Raw genomic sequence first — 12696 nt, forward strand, 5'->3', positions numbered from 1 at the left:
GTTTCATGTCACCTACCTGTTATGTATTTGCCACAGACCAATGGTAGTTCGCAAGTGTTTACTAGTCAGAGTGAAACTTTTCAGCAAAGTTTGTTTTGGCAAGCTGTTTCGAACTCCCAAAACGAATGGCAAACGAACTTTGATTTGGCATTGATTTTGTTGGAAATGACGTCACATTAGTTCGTTCTTCGATTTCGCTTGAAGTATATCAGGCCCTTAAAAGAACTCTTTCAAAAACATGAAAAAATCTTACCAACCCCAAACCTTTGAACAGTAGTGTAAATGTCACTTGTTTTGATTTTTTTTTTTTTCCCATTTAATCCACTGAAAGTTTTATAAGTGTGGATGGCGTTAATATTTGATTCTATCATCCATCTGCATTTTTATCTATCTTTCTCTCTTTAGGATGGTACAACCGCCTGTACATAAACTTTACACTTCGCCGCCACATCTTCTTCTTCTTGCTGCAGACATATTTCCCTGCCACTCTTATGGTTATGTTGTCCTGGGTGTCGTTCTGGATTGATCGCAGGGCTGTTCCAGCCAGAGTTTCATTAGGTAAGATTATCACAAATCAGTATTTTGGCCTCAGGCATCACTGCTGCTTCTTATGTCGTGTCACGCACCTGCAGATCTTAACAGGATGTGGTGATTTTATCCAGGTATCACCACGGTGCTTACTATGTCTACCATCATCACTGGGGTGAACGCCTCCATGCCCAGAGTCTCCTACATCAAAGCTGTGGACATTTACCTGTGGGTTAGTTTTGTGTTTGTGTTCCTGTCTGTCTTGGAGTATGCGGCAGTCAACTATCTGACCACGGTCCAGGAGAGGAGAGAGCGTAAGCTCAGAGATCGAGCAGCTCGAGAGCAGGTAAACAAGAGAACAGTTTATACCAAAATGAAAATTTATTTTCAATTATGGGTGTGCTATTTTTTAAAGAACCCATGACATGAAATGTAGAGTGTTGTGACTCTTAGTTCTTGTTTGTTAGTTTTGAGTAGGGTTGGGAAGCGAGAATTTTAAGGTCAGGAATCAAATACTTAAGGTCAGGAGTCGCATACTTGTACAAACCTGATTCCAAAAAAGTTGGGACACTGTACAAATTGTGAATAAAAACAGAATGCAATGATGTGGAAGTTTCAAATTTCAATATTTTATTCAGAATAGAACATAGATGACATATCAAATGCTTAAACTGAGAAAATGTATCATTTTAAGGGAAAAATAAGTTGATTTTAAATTTCATGGCATCAACACATCTAAAAAAAGTTGGGACAAGGCCATGTTTACCACTGTGTGGCATCCCCTCTTCTTTTTATAACAGTCTGCAAACGTCTGGGGACTGAGGAGACAAGTTGCTCAAGTTTAGGAATAGGAATGTTGTCCCATTCTTGTCTAATACAGGCTTCTAGTTGCTCAACTGTCTTAGGTCTTCTTTGTCGCATCTTCCTCTTTATGATGCGGCAAATGTTTTCTATGGGTGAAAGATCTGGACTGCAGGCTGGCCATTTCAGTACCCGGATCCTTCTTCTGCGCAGTCATGATGTTGTAATTGATGCAGTATGTGGTCTGGCATTGTCATGTTGGAAAATGCAAGGTGTTCCCTGAAAGAGACGACGTCTGGATGGGAGCATATGTTGTTCTAGAACTTGGATATACCTTTCAGCATTGATGGTGCCTTTCCAGATGTGTAAGCTGCCCATGCCACACGCACTCATGTGACCCATACCATCAGAGATGCAGGCTTCTGAACTGAGCGCTGATAACAACTTGGGTTGTCCTTGTCCTCTTTAGTCCGGATGACATGGCATCCCAGTTTTCCAAAAAGAACTTCAAATTTTGATTTGTCTGACCACAGAACAGTTTTCCACTTTGCCATAGTCCATTTTAAATGAGCCTTGGCCCAGAGAAAACGCCTGCGCTTCTGGATGATGTTTAGATATGGCTTCTTTTTTGACCTATAGAGTTTTAGCCGGCAACGGAGAATGGCACGGTGGATTGTATTCCTGAACCCATGTTGTGATTTCCATTACAGTAGCATTCCTGTATGTGATGCAGTGCCGTCTAAGGGCCCGAAGATCACGGGCATCCAGTATGGTTTTCCAGCCTTGACCCTTACGTACAGAGATTGTTCCAGATTCTCTGAATCTTTGGATGATATTATGCACTGTAGATGATGATAACTTCAAACTCTTTGCAATTTTTCTTTGAGAAACCCCTTTCTGATATTGCTCCACTATTTTTCGCCGCAGCATTGGGGGAATTGGTGATGCTCTGCCCATCTTGACTTCTGAGAGACACTGCCACTCTGAGAGGCTCTTTTTATACCCAATCATGTTGCCAATTGACCTAATAAGTTGCAAATTGGTCCTCCAGCTGTTCCTTATATGTACATTTAACTTTTCCAGCCTCTTATTGCTACCTGTCCCAACTTTTTTGGAATGTGTAGCTCTCATGAAATCCAAAATGAGCCAATATTTGAGACTTTTCTTTCGCATCTTTTTGCACTTGAACAGACACATACACACAAAAATATGTCAAAATATTCTCGTAAACACAGTTGGTTATGTCTTTGGTGCATTCATCAACAGTATATAGGATCTGTGTAGCTCTTAAAGTGACAGAAGCCTAATATTCCTGCTTCCGCCTCTATAATAACGTTAATAAAACAACAAAAGACATTAATTAATTACATTTTTTTAATTACTGAGTGTTTACTTGCCTTTAATAATGCTTAAAATTTATATTAGTTAGGTTAGTTGTTTTTTTTCTGTGGTATTTTTAAACCATAGGCAAAGGTTCCTTGTGTAAGTGTTCTTTAGCCTGTTGATTTTTGGTAATGGTATTCAGCAACAATGAAATGTTTTTCACAAAAACTTAGAATAAATGTGAAGGATATCTACGTTTTTTTGTTTGTTTTTTACCTTATTGAAATCGAAATTAGCAATCAGTAAGACAAATTCAAACAATACCCAACCCTAGTTTTGAGTGGAATCTGTCTGCAAACATACACCTAAAAATAAGTTGAAAAATGTGATTAAAATTGTGATATTTTGGGAGGGAAATTTGGACCAAAATATTGCTATAAAAATATAAACATTTTAAGTTATTGAATGCTAGACTGTATTGCATATTTAATTTTGTTTGTGGAGCTTTTTTTTCTCGGAAATAAATATGGTTATTTGCATTTTTAATGTTTATAAAATGTCTTCACTTTTAGCAATCCAATCAAATAATGAGATATAATAATTCGATTTTTAAGAGCTGTTGAAAATCATGGCTGATATGACTACCAGTTCATCAAACTGGAAATGAAAACTGAGCTTAATGCATTGTGGGATATGGTACTGATAACGGCATACTCTTTTTATACTCTTGTGTTGCTCTGCAAGTAATTCCGGCTCATTATACATACTATATACTGCAACAATAATAAAAGTTGTATGGTAGTATGCGACATAGCCTCAAGCTATGTTTAGAATTGATATTTGAATACTAGCATAATACTTACTACACAATGGTTACTATTTTAAAACAAAAATGTATTCATTATGCAGTATTTTCCAACTGTAATCCGTTACTTTGTTGTCATAACCTCACGTCATATCCCACATGACCTCATTATGTAAATATAAATAAAACTAAAAGTAATTTTAATCCCATCTTGTGCACAAACATCTTTTTCAGTGCCCTTGTTTATTAATGCCCACTGATAATTTTCCCTTGTTAATGGTCTCTTCTCTCTCTTTGCTCTCTGTTCTCTCTGGGTCGCCCAACTCAACATATTCCAGTCATTACCATGCACCTGCGGTATGTCCCACACCAGGACCATGATGTTGGATGGGACTTACAGTGAGGCTGACACCAACAGCTTGGCTGGCTACACAGAGGCTCCCATGGTTCCAGAAGAAGTGGTGCCAGAGAAACAGGAGCATATGGTGGTTCACATGTCAATGAGCAGCGAGTCCACCGCCACTAAAAAAAAGGGCATCCGGGCATTTAAAAAGGGCATTTACCAGAACACGCATGCCATTGATAAGTACTCCCGCATGATCTTCCCAGGAGCCTATATAATTTTCAACCTTATTTACTGGTCGGTGTACTGCTGATCATTCTCCAGCTACATCCATCTTGCACTCTTTTGGACTTTTGGAGGTTTATACAACCATCCTTCTGACTTTTTGATGCACATCAAACATTGGCTCATGCGATACTAAACTGCGGTTACCTTTGTCATTTTCATACACAAAAAGACTGACGAAGAGAAAAACGGTTGAGTGCTTCATATAGGCCTTTTCAGGTTTATGACAAATTAACTGTAAAACACTTGGACTTTTGTACAGGCTTATGTGTTTTCTCATGTTTGCATTATTGGACTATTAACTCTTTCCCCACCAGCGTTTTTTTTTTTTAAAAGTTGCCAGCCACCGCCAGTATTTTTGATAATTTTCACGCAAATTTCATGGCCCCCAAAATATATTCTTGTATGAATATCTGAACATGAAATATATAACAAAAGAAAGAACAGAGCCTCTGCTTTTAATAAAACTGCTGTTTTATTCTAGCTCCATGCATTCTTTTTTAACAACACTTGAATGTGGGTAAATTTCATAAAAAATACAACATATTGAACATATTTTTCAAAGACTACAATGTACATAAGCAATGCTTTTATTGCTTGTTTCTGCTTCTTTTTGTCTGTTTTGATCTGGAGATTCTGTACTCTTTCAGAAGATGTGTAATAGCGCCCCCTACCATACAACAGTGAAAACACAGAGAAAATTCAGTCTAGGGCGGGGAAAGAGTTAATGATATGGTATGTACAGAGCAAAAAAGTACTTTTTTTTATACCTAAAAAAAAAATTAATAGTGCTTTTGACAAATATGTTAGTCACATGAGATCCAGTCATATCATTGGCCTTGAAAATATTTTTTTTCTACATAAGGTGGATTGCACCTTCATGGAAGCTGCCATGTTGAGATCATGTGACTATCTGTGTTGTGCAAATTGATATATTTATAAACTTGTTATAAATATATAGCAAGTATTTATACATAATTTTTTACAGCGCTCAAGGTGCTTTACAAAAAATAAATGAAAAGGACATATAAAACAAACCAAATAAAATATACATATTAAGGATACAACTCAACAAAATTTGTCATCAGACAAAAAAAAAAACTACGAAATGGAACAGAACAAAACAAATAACAAATTAAACAGCTTTGACGTAAAGTGGCAGTTGTTAATAAACAAAATATATTGCAATAACACTAATTTAAAATGATTCAGTGCACCTTTAAGTATGTATTTGCTTATCTGCACAATGTCCAGTTTTATTTAATTTAGGCAAGGTCGTTTGTTTATGCTAAGGCAATCACTCCTGTTAATATATCGCAATTACCAGTAATGAGAAAGAATCTTCTTTCAATTTGAGGTTTGTGTGGATGTACGTGTTATGTGGAGTGAGTGTGTATGTGTGTGTGTATTTGATACCATTATATTTCTCATGCAAAATAAATCAGTATGTCTTTACTGTGCTTCATCTGAATGCATGTTAGTTTTATTATTTTATATCAGTTATACTCCAACCTGAACTTGCCATGATACCTTACAAGAGTGGAGTACAAAGCTGGTTTATGTAGTCAGTCAGTGTAGGCTAAAGGTTAGTTTGTGATGAAATGGTCTTGAATACAACTTGAAACTGCCTTGTGTAATGTTAAACACTGAAGGTGATGGTTCATTTTGGTGGGGTGATTTTAGTGCCCGTTAGTACACATAAAAGCATCACATGCAAAATTTCAAAATACCTGTTACTGTAAATGAAAATACTGTGAACTATATGTACTTGAAGTTTGTTTATATTTGAAAGGTATAACCAAATCATCAAATCTGGCAGTTCCACTCCATAAGATGTTTTCTGTATTTGTTGAAAGGTTAAGAATGTAATATATGTATTGACCAGAAAAAGGTGCAATGTAATTAAATGTTTGTGTATGTATATATGTGTATATATAGCCTATATATATATATATATATATATATAGCATATATATATATACATGTGTGTATATACATATACATGTGTGTATGTATGTATAGACGTAAACATATTTTGTATTTTTTTAAATGCAGTTCAGGTTATTGTTAGTTATGTTATACATTATCACTGAGTACCCCTGAAATCGCCTGTCCTAGATGATAACTCAATAAAAAAACAAAACAACATCACTACTGTGTCCTGACAGAAGGCTTTCCCTGCTTTCTGTCAACACTGTCAGATGTTTATGAAAGCACATAAAAAATCATGTATTTCAAGTATTAAAGTCAGCCTTTATCCTGAATGTCATTTTTCTTTGAGTTCAACAAGGTCATATAGGCTCTGGTAAGATTATTATATATATATATTCATTTTAAGCAGTAGAGCTGTGTACAAAAGCCTTATTTTATTCATAAATAAATAATAATAATAAATGCTATACTTATAACCCTTTTGAGGGAGTCCATGGTTCAAAGATGCTAATTCTCTTCCAAACTGTGTGGAATTTATAGATTATTTGTCCATAAAAATAAAATTTTAAAAAAGCTACAACATTTAATTTTTAGGTTATTTTATAATTTTCTGTTTAATAGTGATAATTCAATAGATAGTTTGAAACTTAGACTGAAGCTACTGATCAGATATTTATAGATCATTGGTTTGCATCCTGCCAGTTTATTTTATTCATTGAAGTAATTCTAGATATTTAATATTTATATATATTTTTTTATTATATTAATTTTTTTATTAATTATTTTACAATTTTATTTATTTATTTATTTATTTATTTATTTATTTATTTATTTACTTCTGTTAACCTCTAACGGTCAGAAAGCCCGCTCTATTTTTGAATCGTTTCGGCGCGCAGTGACGTGCGCTCATCAGTTACTCAGCGGATGAACTGCTTCTGCCTGATCTCCTCCAACAGCCCAAGCAACTGACAGGCCTGCATTGACTTCCTGACGGATCACAGTAACTTTGTAGCTCGAAGAACAACTTAAGGTCATTTCTTATCATAAATACTCGCAACAGATGCGCATATATCCGTAAGTACGACCACTTTATCGATTGTTTAAGATCTGAATACGCAGTCATTTCAGTATAGCTGCATTGCTGTGCTGTGTCACTTTCTAAACACAAAGTTTACAGCTTATAAAGTGCAGCACTGTGGGATTTAATGCACTTAACCGTGTCTACATGGTTCAGTCGAGGCAGTAATCCTCTGTATTTTGTTGTTACACTGAATTATACGTGACTTTAAGGTTGAATTTATGTTATATTCAGACTCAAGCAGAGAATAGACCTTCAAATGTATGCAAATACCTAATGCATGTGTAAAAGAGGGCGTGTGGTTTGTTTTGGTTATGAATGGACATGATTATCTGTGTTTATGTTTATAATCTTGTTAAAAGTGGACAGATGGTTTCATTTAAGGGGCATTTGTTTCTTAAAATCTGCAATTTGAGCAATTTACCAATATATAATTGATAAATATTATATGTTCTATACATGGTCAAACTTTATAGATATTTGTTATTTGTATGTTTTGTTCACGTACCTACTGCATAACCTTAGAAGACCCCTTAAGGTTGAAAACCAAGGCACTAGGGGATTACAGTGTTCTCCAGATGTATTGTTTGTGTATTTTCATATGAAAAGGGATATGGGAATGCCAGAGAAGGGAATGCTGTGGGAGATATGACTCATGCAGAAAAGTGGCTTGTAATCCTTTTTTTTCAGGGCGCCTTCTGTAAAGAGGAAAAAGGGCACATTTGGCTTTGCTTTTAATTCAATCTCGTGTTTTGAAAGAACATATGTTGCCACAGGGAACTATGTTTAGTGCCCCCTACGAAAAGTTATGCGGCATTGCCATTGTACAGGGTTTGGTGGAAACATTGTGCTGTAGGGTGGAGTGGTTTAGTAGTTACAAATATTGGCTGGCAACCAAAAGGTGTTTAGTTCAAACCAGCTGCCAGGGGTGATTCATGAACTGATTCATGAATTTGTGAGCAAAACAAACCCGTCAATCTCCTATAATTACTACGGTATGTTAGTAATGTAAATTTATAGGGGATCTCCTTCCAGCAGTGTAAGATGCTGTCACAATCGTTGTTACTCTTACTCTTTTGTTTAATTTTATTTTTAGATGGCAGTTTTATTGCAATTACAAAGTTTTTAGCAGAAATGATGGTTACCATTTTATTTTATTTTTTAAGAGAAGTTTCTTAAGGTGTACTGTAAGTCAATCCATTTTGTCAAATGGATAATATAAAATATTTATCCATTTGACAAAAACCTTTTATCCAAAGTGACTTTTGGTGTATGGTCAACAAAGTATACAGTTTTTCAGTATATTTGTTTTCTAGAAATCAAATCTATGACTTGGCATTGCTTTACCAGAGGCATTTTAAGGGGTGGAAGTGTGTGTGTGTAATAAATACTATGTGGAATCAAATAAAATATTTCTTTCTAAAGCTACTTTTTGTAATGTCTATTTGACGCTTATGTCATTGAACACAATAATAATTATTTGGGTGTATATATACACACACATAGGGTATGGGGTAAGATAGATGCCCCCTGAGCCCTTCTTTATTTTTTCATAGATGGCACAAACTGTAGCCATTCATCAGCACTTTTGATGAATGGCTACTCTATTTTTATTTTGTCATTTCATCTGAATATCAATATTTATGAGATTTAGTCAGTCGAAACAGTTTTGAGGTTAATCTAATTTTGAGTTTCTGGAAAATAGTGATTTATGACATTGTATGAAGTTTTTTGTGTGTCTATTTGCTAATGAGGGATTAAGACGCAATGTTTTGATGTGAAGCCATTTGCACATTTTGAGAGAGAAACACTCACACTGTTTGTGAAATTATGTCTCGCAGAAAGTTTTTAACTGATTTGATTTGATAATCTTTGTGGATTAATTTAGGCTTCTCATTCATCCTGCTATAAGGCCTATTGCATAAATGTTTGCGAAAATATCCCGCTTTATAATCACGAAACCACGGGAATGTGTTAAAGGGATAGTTCACCCAAAAATGAAAATTTGATGTTTATCTGCTTACCCCCAGGGCATCCAAGATGTAGATGACTTTTTTTTCTTCAGTCGAATGCAAATTATGATTTTTAACTGCAACCGCTGCCGTCTGTCAGTCAAATAATAGCAGTGATTGGGAACTTGAACAATAAGAGTCGAAAAAACTTCCATAGACAAATCCAAATTAAACCCTGTGGCTCGTGACGGCACATTAATGTCCTAAGACACAAAACGATCGGTTTGTGCGAGAAACCGAACAGTATTTATATAATTTTTTACCTCTAATACACCACTATGTCCAACTTCGTTCAGCTTCCGGCTAGTGAGGTCTGATCGCGCTCTGACAACGGAAGTGATGTCTCGCGCTCATTGAAGTATATGGGCGAGACATCACTTCCATCACCAGAACGCGTTTTTTGACCTCACTAACAGGAAGCTGAATGAAGTTGGACATAGTGGTGTATTAGAGGTAAAAATTATATAAATAATGTTCGGTTTCTCGCACAAACCGATCGTTTCGTGTCTTAGGACATTAATGTGTCGTCACGAGCCGCAGGTTTTAATTTTGATTTGTCTGTGCATGTTTTATTTACTGTTATAGTTGAAGTTCCCATCTACTGCTATTATTTGACTGACAGACGGCAGCGGTTGCAGTTGAAAATCATAATTTGCGTTCGACTGAAGAAAAAAAGTCACCTACATCTTGGATGCACTGGGGGTAAGCAGATAAACATCAAATTTTCATTTTTGGGTGAACTATCCCTTTAAATGATGCGCGAAATCCGCGCCGAAATTCAGGCCCTGATGTACATACAAATTCAAAAGTTAGGGTCAATAAGATTTGTCTCTTTTGCTGCTAGGCTCCATTTATTTGATCGAAAATAAAGTAAACCATTATTTATTACAATTTAAAATTACACTTTTCTGTTTTCTGTGATGGTAAAGCTGAATTTTCAGCATCATTACTCCAGTCTTCAGTGTCACATGATCCTTCAGAAATCATTCTGATGCTGATTTGGCGCTCAAGAAAAATTTCTTATTATCAATTTTAAAAACTTTGTGCTTTGTAAAATATTGTTAATAATAATAATACATTTATTTTGCATAGCGCCTTTAAAAGTTGCTTTCTCAAATCTCTTTACAACAACACAAGCAAGCACAACATAATAAATCACAAAGTACAGAGCAACAGAGAAAAAGAAGCATGAAATAACACTGAATAAATAACAAAATAAAACAAAATTAGTTAATTAAAAGCAATCCTGAAATAAAAAGACATGATTTAAAGAGGACTAATCAATTTGCTTTCCTGATGTCAGACGGGAGAGAATTCCACAATTTGGGGGCATAAGATGAGAAAGCCCTGTCACACCGTGAAGCCGTGTTTTAGGAAATGTTTTAGCAATAGTCCACTCTGAGAGGAACGCAAGTTGTGACTAGGTGTTAAAAGCTCAGCCAAGTACTAAGGGGCTAGACCATGCAAAGCCTTGTATTTTAACATAAGGATTTTAAAATCAATACGGAATCTAACTGGTCGCCAATGCAGCGATGCCAAAATAGGGGTTATATGGTCAACAGTCCTAGGCTCAGACAAATTCTAGCTGCCGAATTTTGCAGATATTGAAGTTTGTTAATACAGGATTTGGAAACTCCAAGAAGAAGAGCATTACAATAGTTTATTCATGAGAATACAAATGAATTAATAAACCTTTCAGCAATAGAAAAAGACAGCATAGGTCATAGACGTGCAATATTTCTGAGATGAAAGAACAAGGTCTTAACAGCGCTCTGCACAAATGACTCAAACGACAGACTGGCATCAAAAAATAACTCAAAGATTTTCTAAATTTACTTTGTAACTCCAAGGCAACACCATCAACAGACAAAGCGAAAGAACCAGCATTACGCAGTTGATGGGAAGAGCCAAGAAGCATGACTTCAGTTTTGCAACTATTTAAGCACAGGAAGTTCTTAGACATCCATATCTTAATCTCCGAAATACAGTTTGAAAGATGTCCACGTCTTGACCCGGTTTTGAGTGGATGTAAATCTGGGTATCGTCCGCATAAAAATGATAGTTAAGGTCGAGAGATCTCAATAATGGGAAAACATAAATACTAAAAAACAAAGGACCAAGAATAGAGCCACCCATACTAACAGAACCAACCTCTGTGTCCCATCCATAAAAACAAAGTGACTGCGATCAGAAAAATAGGATCTTAACCAGTCCTGAGCAGTCTCTGTTACACCAAAGACAGATTCAAATCGACTAAGTAGTAGTGAGTGATCGACGGAGTCTGATGCAAATAACAGGTCGTTAGCTACTTTAACAAAGGCCGTCTCAGTACTCTGCAATTTCTGAAACCCAGACTGATTGGGCTCAAAAAGGTTATTAACAGTTAAATGATTGTGTAATTGAGAAGCCACAACACCCTCTAAATTTTTTTGCCAAGAATGGAAGATTTTAAAATGTTGAGAAAATCATTGCATAACTGAACTGATGCAGTTGGAGAATTAGCAACATCAGCTTTGAGTAGACTATTAATATAGTGTGAAAGAGCTGTCTGTGATTATTTTGATTATATTCAATAATCTGTGAAAAGTAGGAAAATCTTGCTTTTTCAGTTGTGAAGGCACCTCCTATGAGCGCAGATCGTCATTATACCAAGGAGCTGAGTGTACAAAAGAGACCGTGTATGATTTTAAAAGAGCAAATGTGTTCAAATTGGCAGTGTGGTCATTATTTAACAGAACATTTTTATCCTTAAGGGGAGCTGAAGACAACCCATCTAACAAAGAGGCAATGGATTCAGCAAAAACAGTATGGTCAATTGATTGCCATTTACGAAATGAAACAGCGTATAGAGCTGGGCGATTAATCGAAAAGTAATCAAAACCGAAATTCAGAACCCCTAACTAAAGTAATTTTCCCTTGTTGGTTATTTCGGGTTTTTTAATCCTGTTAATACTTTCCCCTTAAAGGTGCCCTAGAATTAAAAATTGAATTTATCTTGGCATAGTTAAATAACAAGAGTTCAGTACATGGAAATGACATACAGTGAGCCTCAAACTCCATTGTTTCCTCCTTCTTATGTAAATCTCATTTGTTTAAAAGACCTCTGACAAACAGGCGAATCTCAACATAACACCGACTGTTACGTAACAGTCGGGATCATTAATATGTACGCCCCCAATATTTGCATATGCCAGCCCATGTCCAAGCATTAGACAAGGGCAGGACATCTGGATGTGCACAGCTGAATCATCAGACTAGGTAAGCAAGCAAGGACATGATCCATGATATCATGATATTTTTAGTGATATTTGTAAATTGTTTTTCTAAATGTTTCGTTAGCATGTTGCTAATGTACTGTTAAATGTGGTTAAAGTTACCATCGTTTCTTACTGTATTCACGGAGACAAGACTGTCGTTATTTTCATTTTTAAACACTTGCAGTCTGTATAATTCATAAACACATCTTCATTCTTTATAAATCTCTCCAACAGAGTGTAATGTTAGCTTTAGCCACGGAGCATAGCCTCAAACTCATTCAGAATCAAATGTAAACATCCAAATAAACACAATACTCACATAATCCGATGTA

General features: G+C 35.7%; 2 protein-coding genes across 4 annotated transcripts in view; both read left to right on the forward strand.

The window, feature by feature from the left end:
- The window catches only part of gabrr2a (gamma-aminobutyric acid type A receptor subunit rho2a), a 41816-nt gene extending 37248 nt beyond the window's left edge, over positions 1-4568 (forward strand). For both annotated transcript variants that reach the window (XM_048190731.1, XM_048190730.1), the window contains exons 8-10: positions 406-558; positions 663-874; positions 3796-4568. In XM_048190731.1, coding sequence (XP_048046688.1) covers positions 406-558; positions 663-874; positions 3796-4113 — 683 coding nt within the window. In that variant the 3' untranslated portion in view covers positions 4114-4568. The remainder of the gene's footprint in view (positions 1-405; positions 559-662; positions 875-3795) is intronic.
- A 2321-nt stretch (positions 4569-6889) lies between these two features.
- The window catches only part of syne3 (spectrin repeat containing, nuclear envelope family member 3), a 43262-nt gene continuing 37455 nt past the window's right edge, over positions 6890-12696 (forward strand). The window contains exon 1 of one of the 2 annotated variants that reach the window (XM_048190733.1): positions 6890-7017. The gene's annotated coding sequence lies outside the window, so the exon portion shown is untranslated. Of the gene's footprint in view, positions 7092-12696 lie in introns of both variants that reach the window. The other variant, XM_048190732.1, reaches the window with a different exon arrangement.

This window comes from Megalobrama amblycephala, linkage group LG5, assembly GCF_018812025.1.
Source record: "Megalobrama amblycephala isolate DHTTF-2021 linkage group LG5, ASM1881202v1, whole genome shotgun sequence".
Classification (NCBI taxonomy): Eukaryota; Metazoa; Chordata; class Actinopteri; order Cypriniformes; family Xenocyprididae; genus Megalobrama; species Megalobrama amblycephala.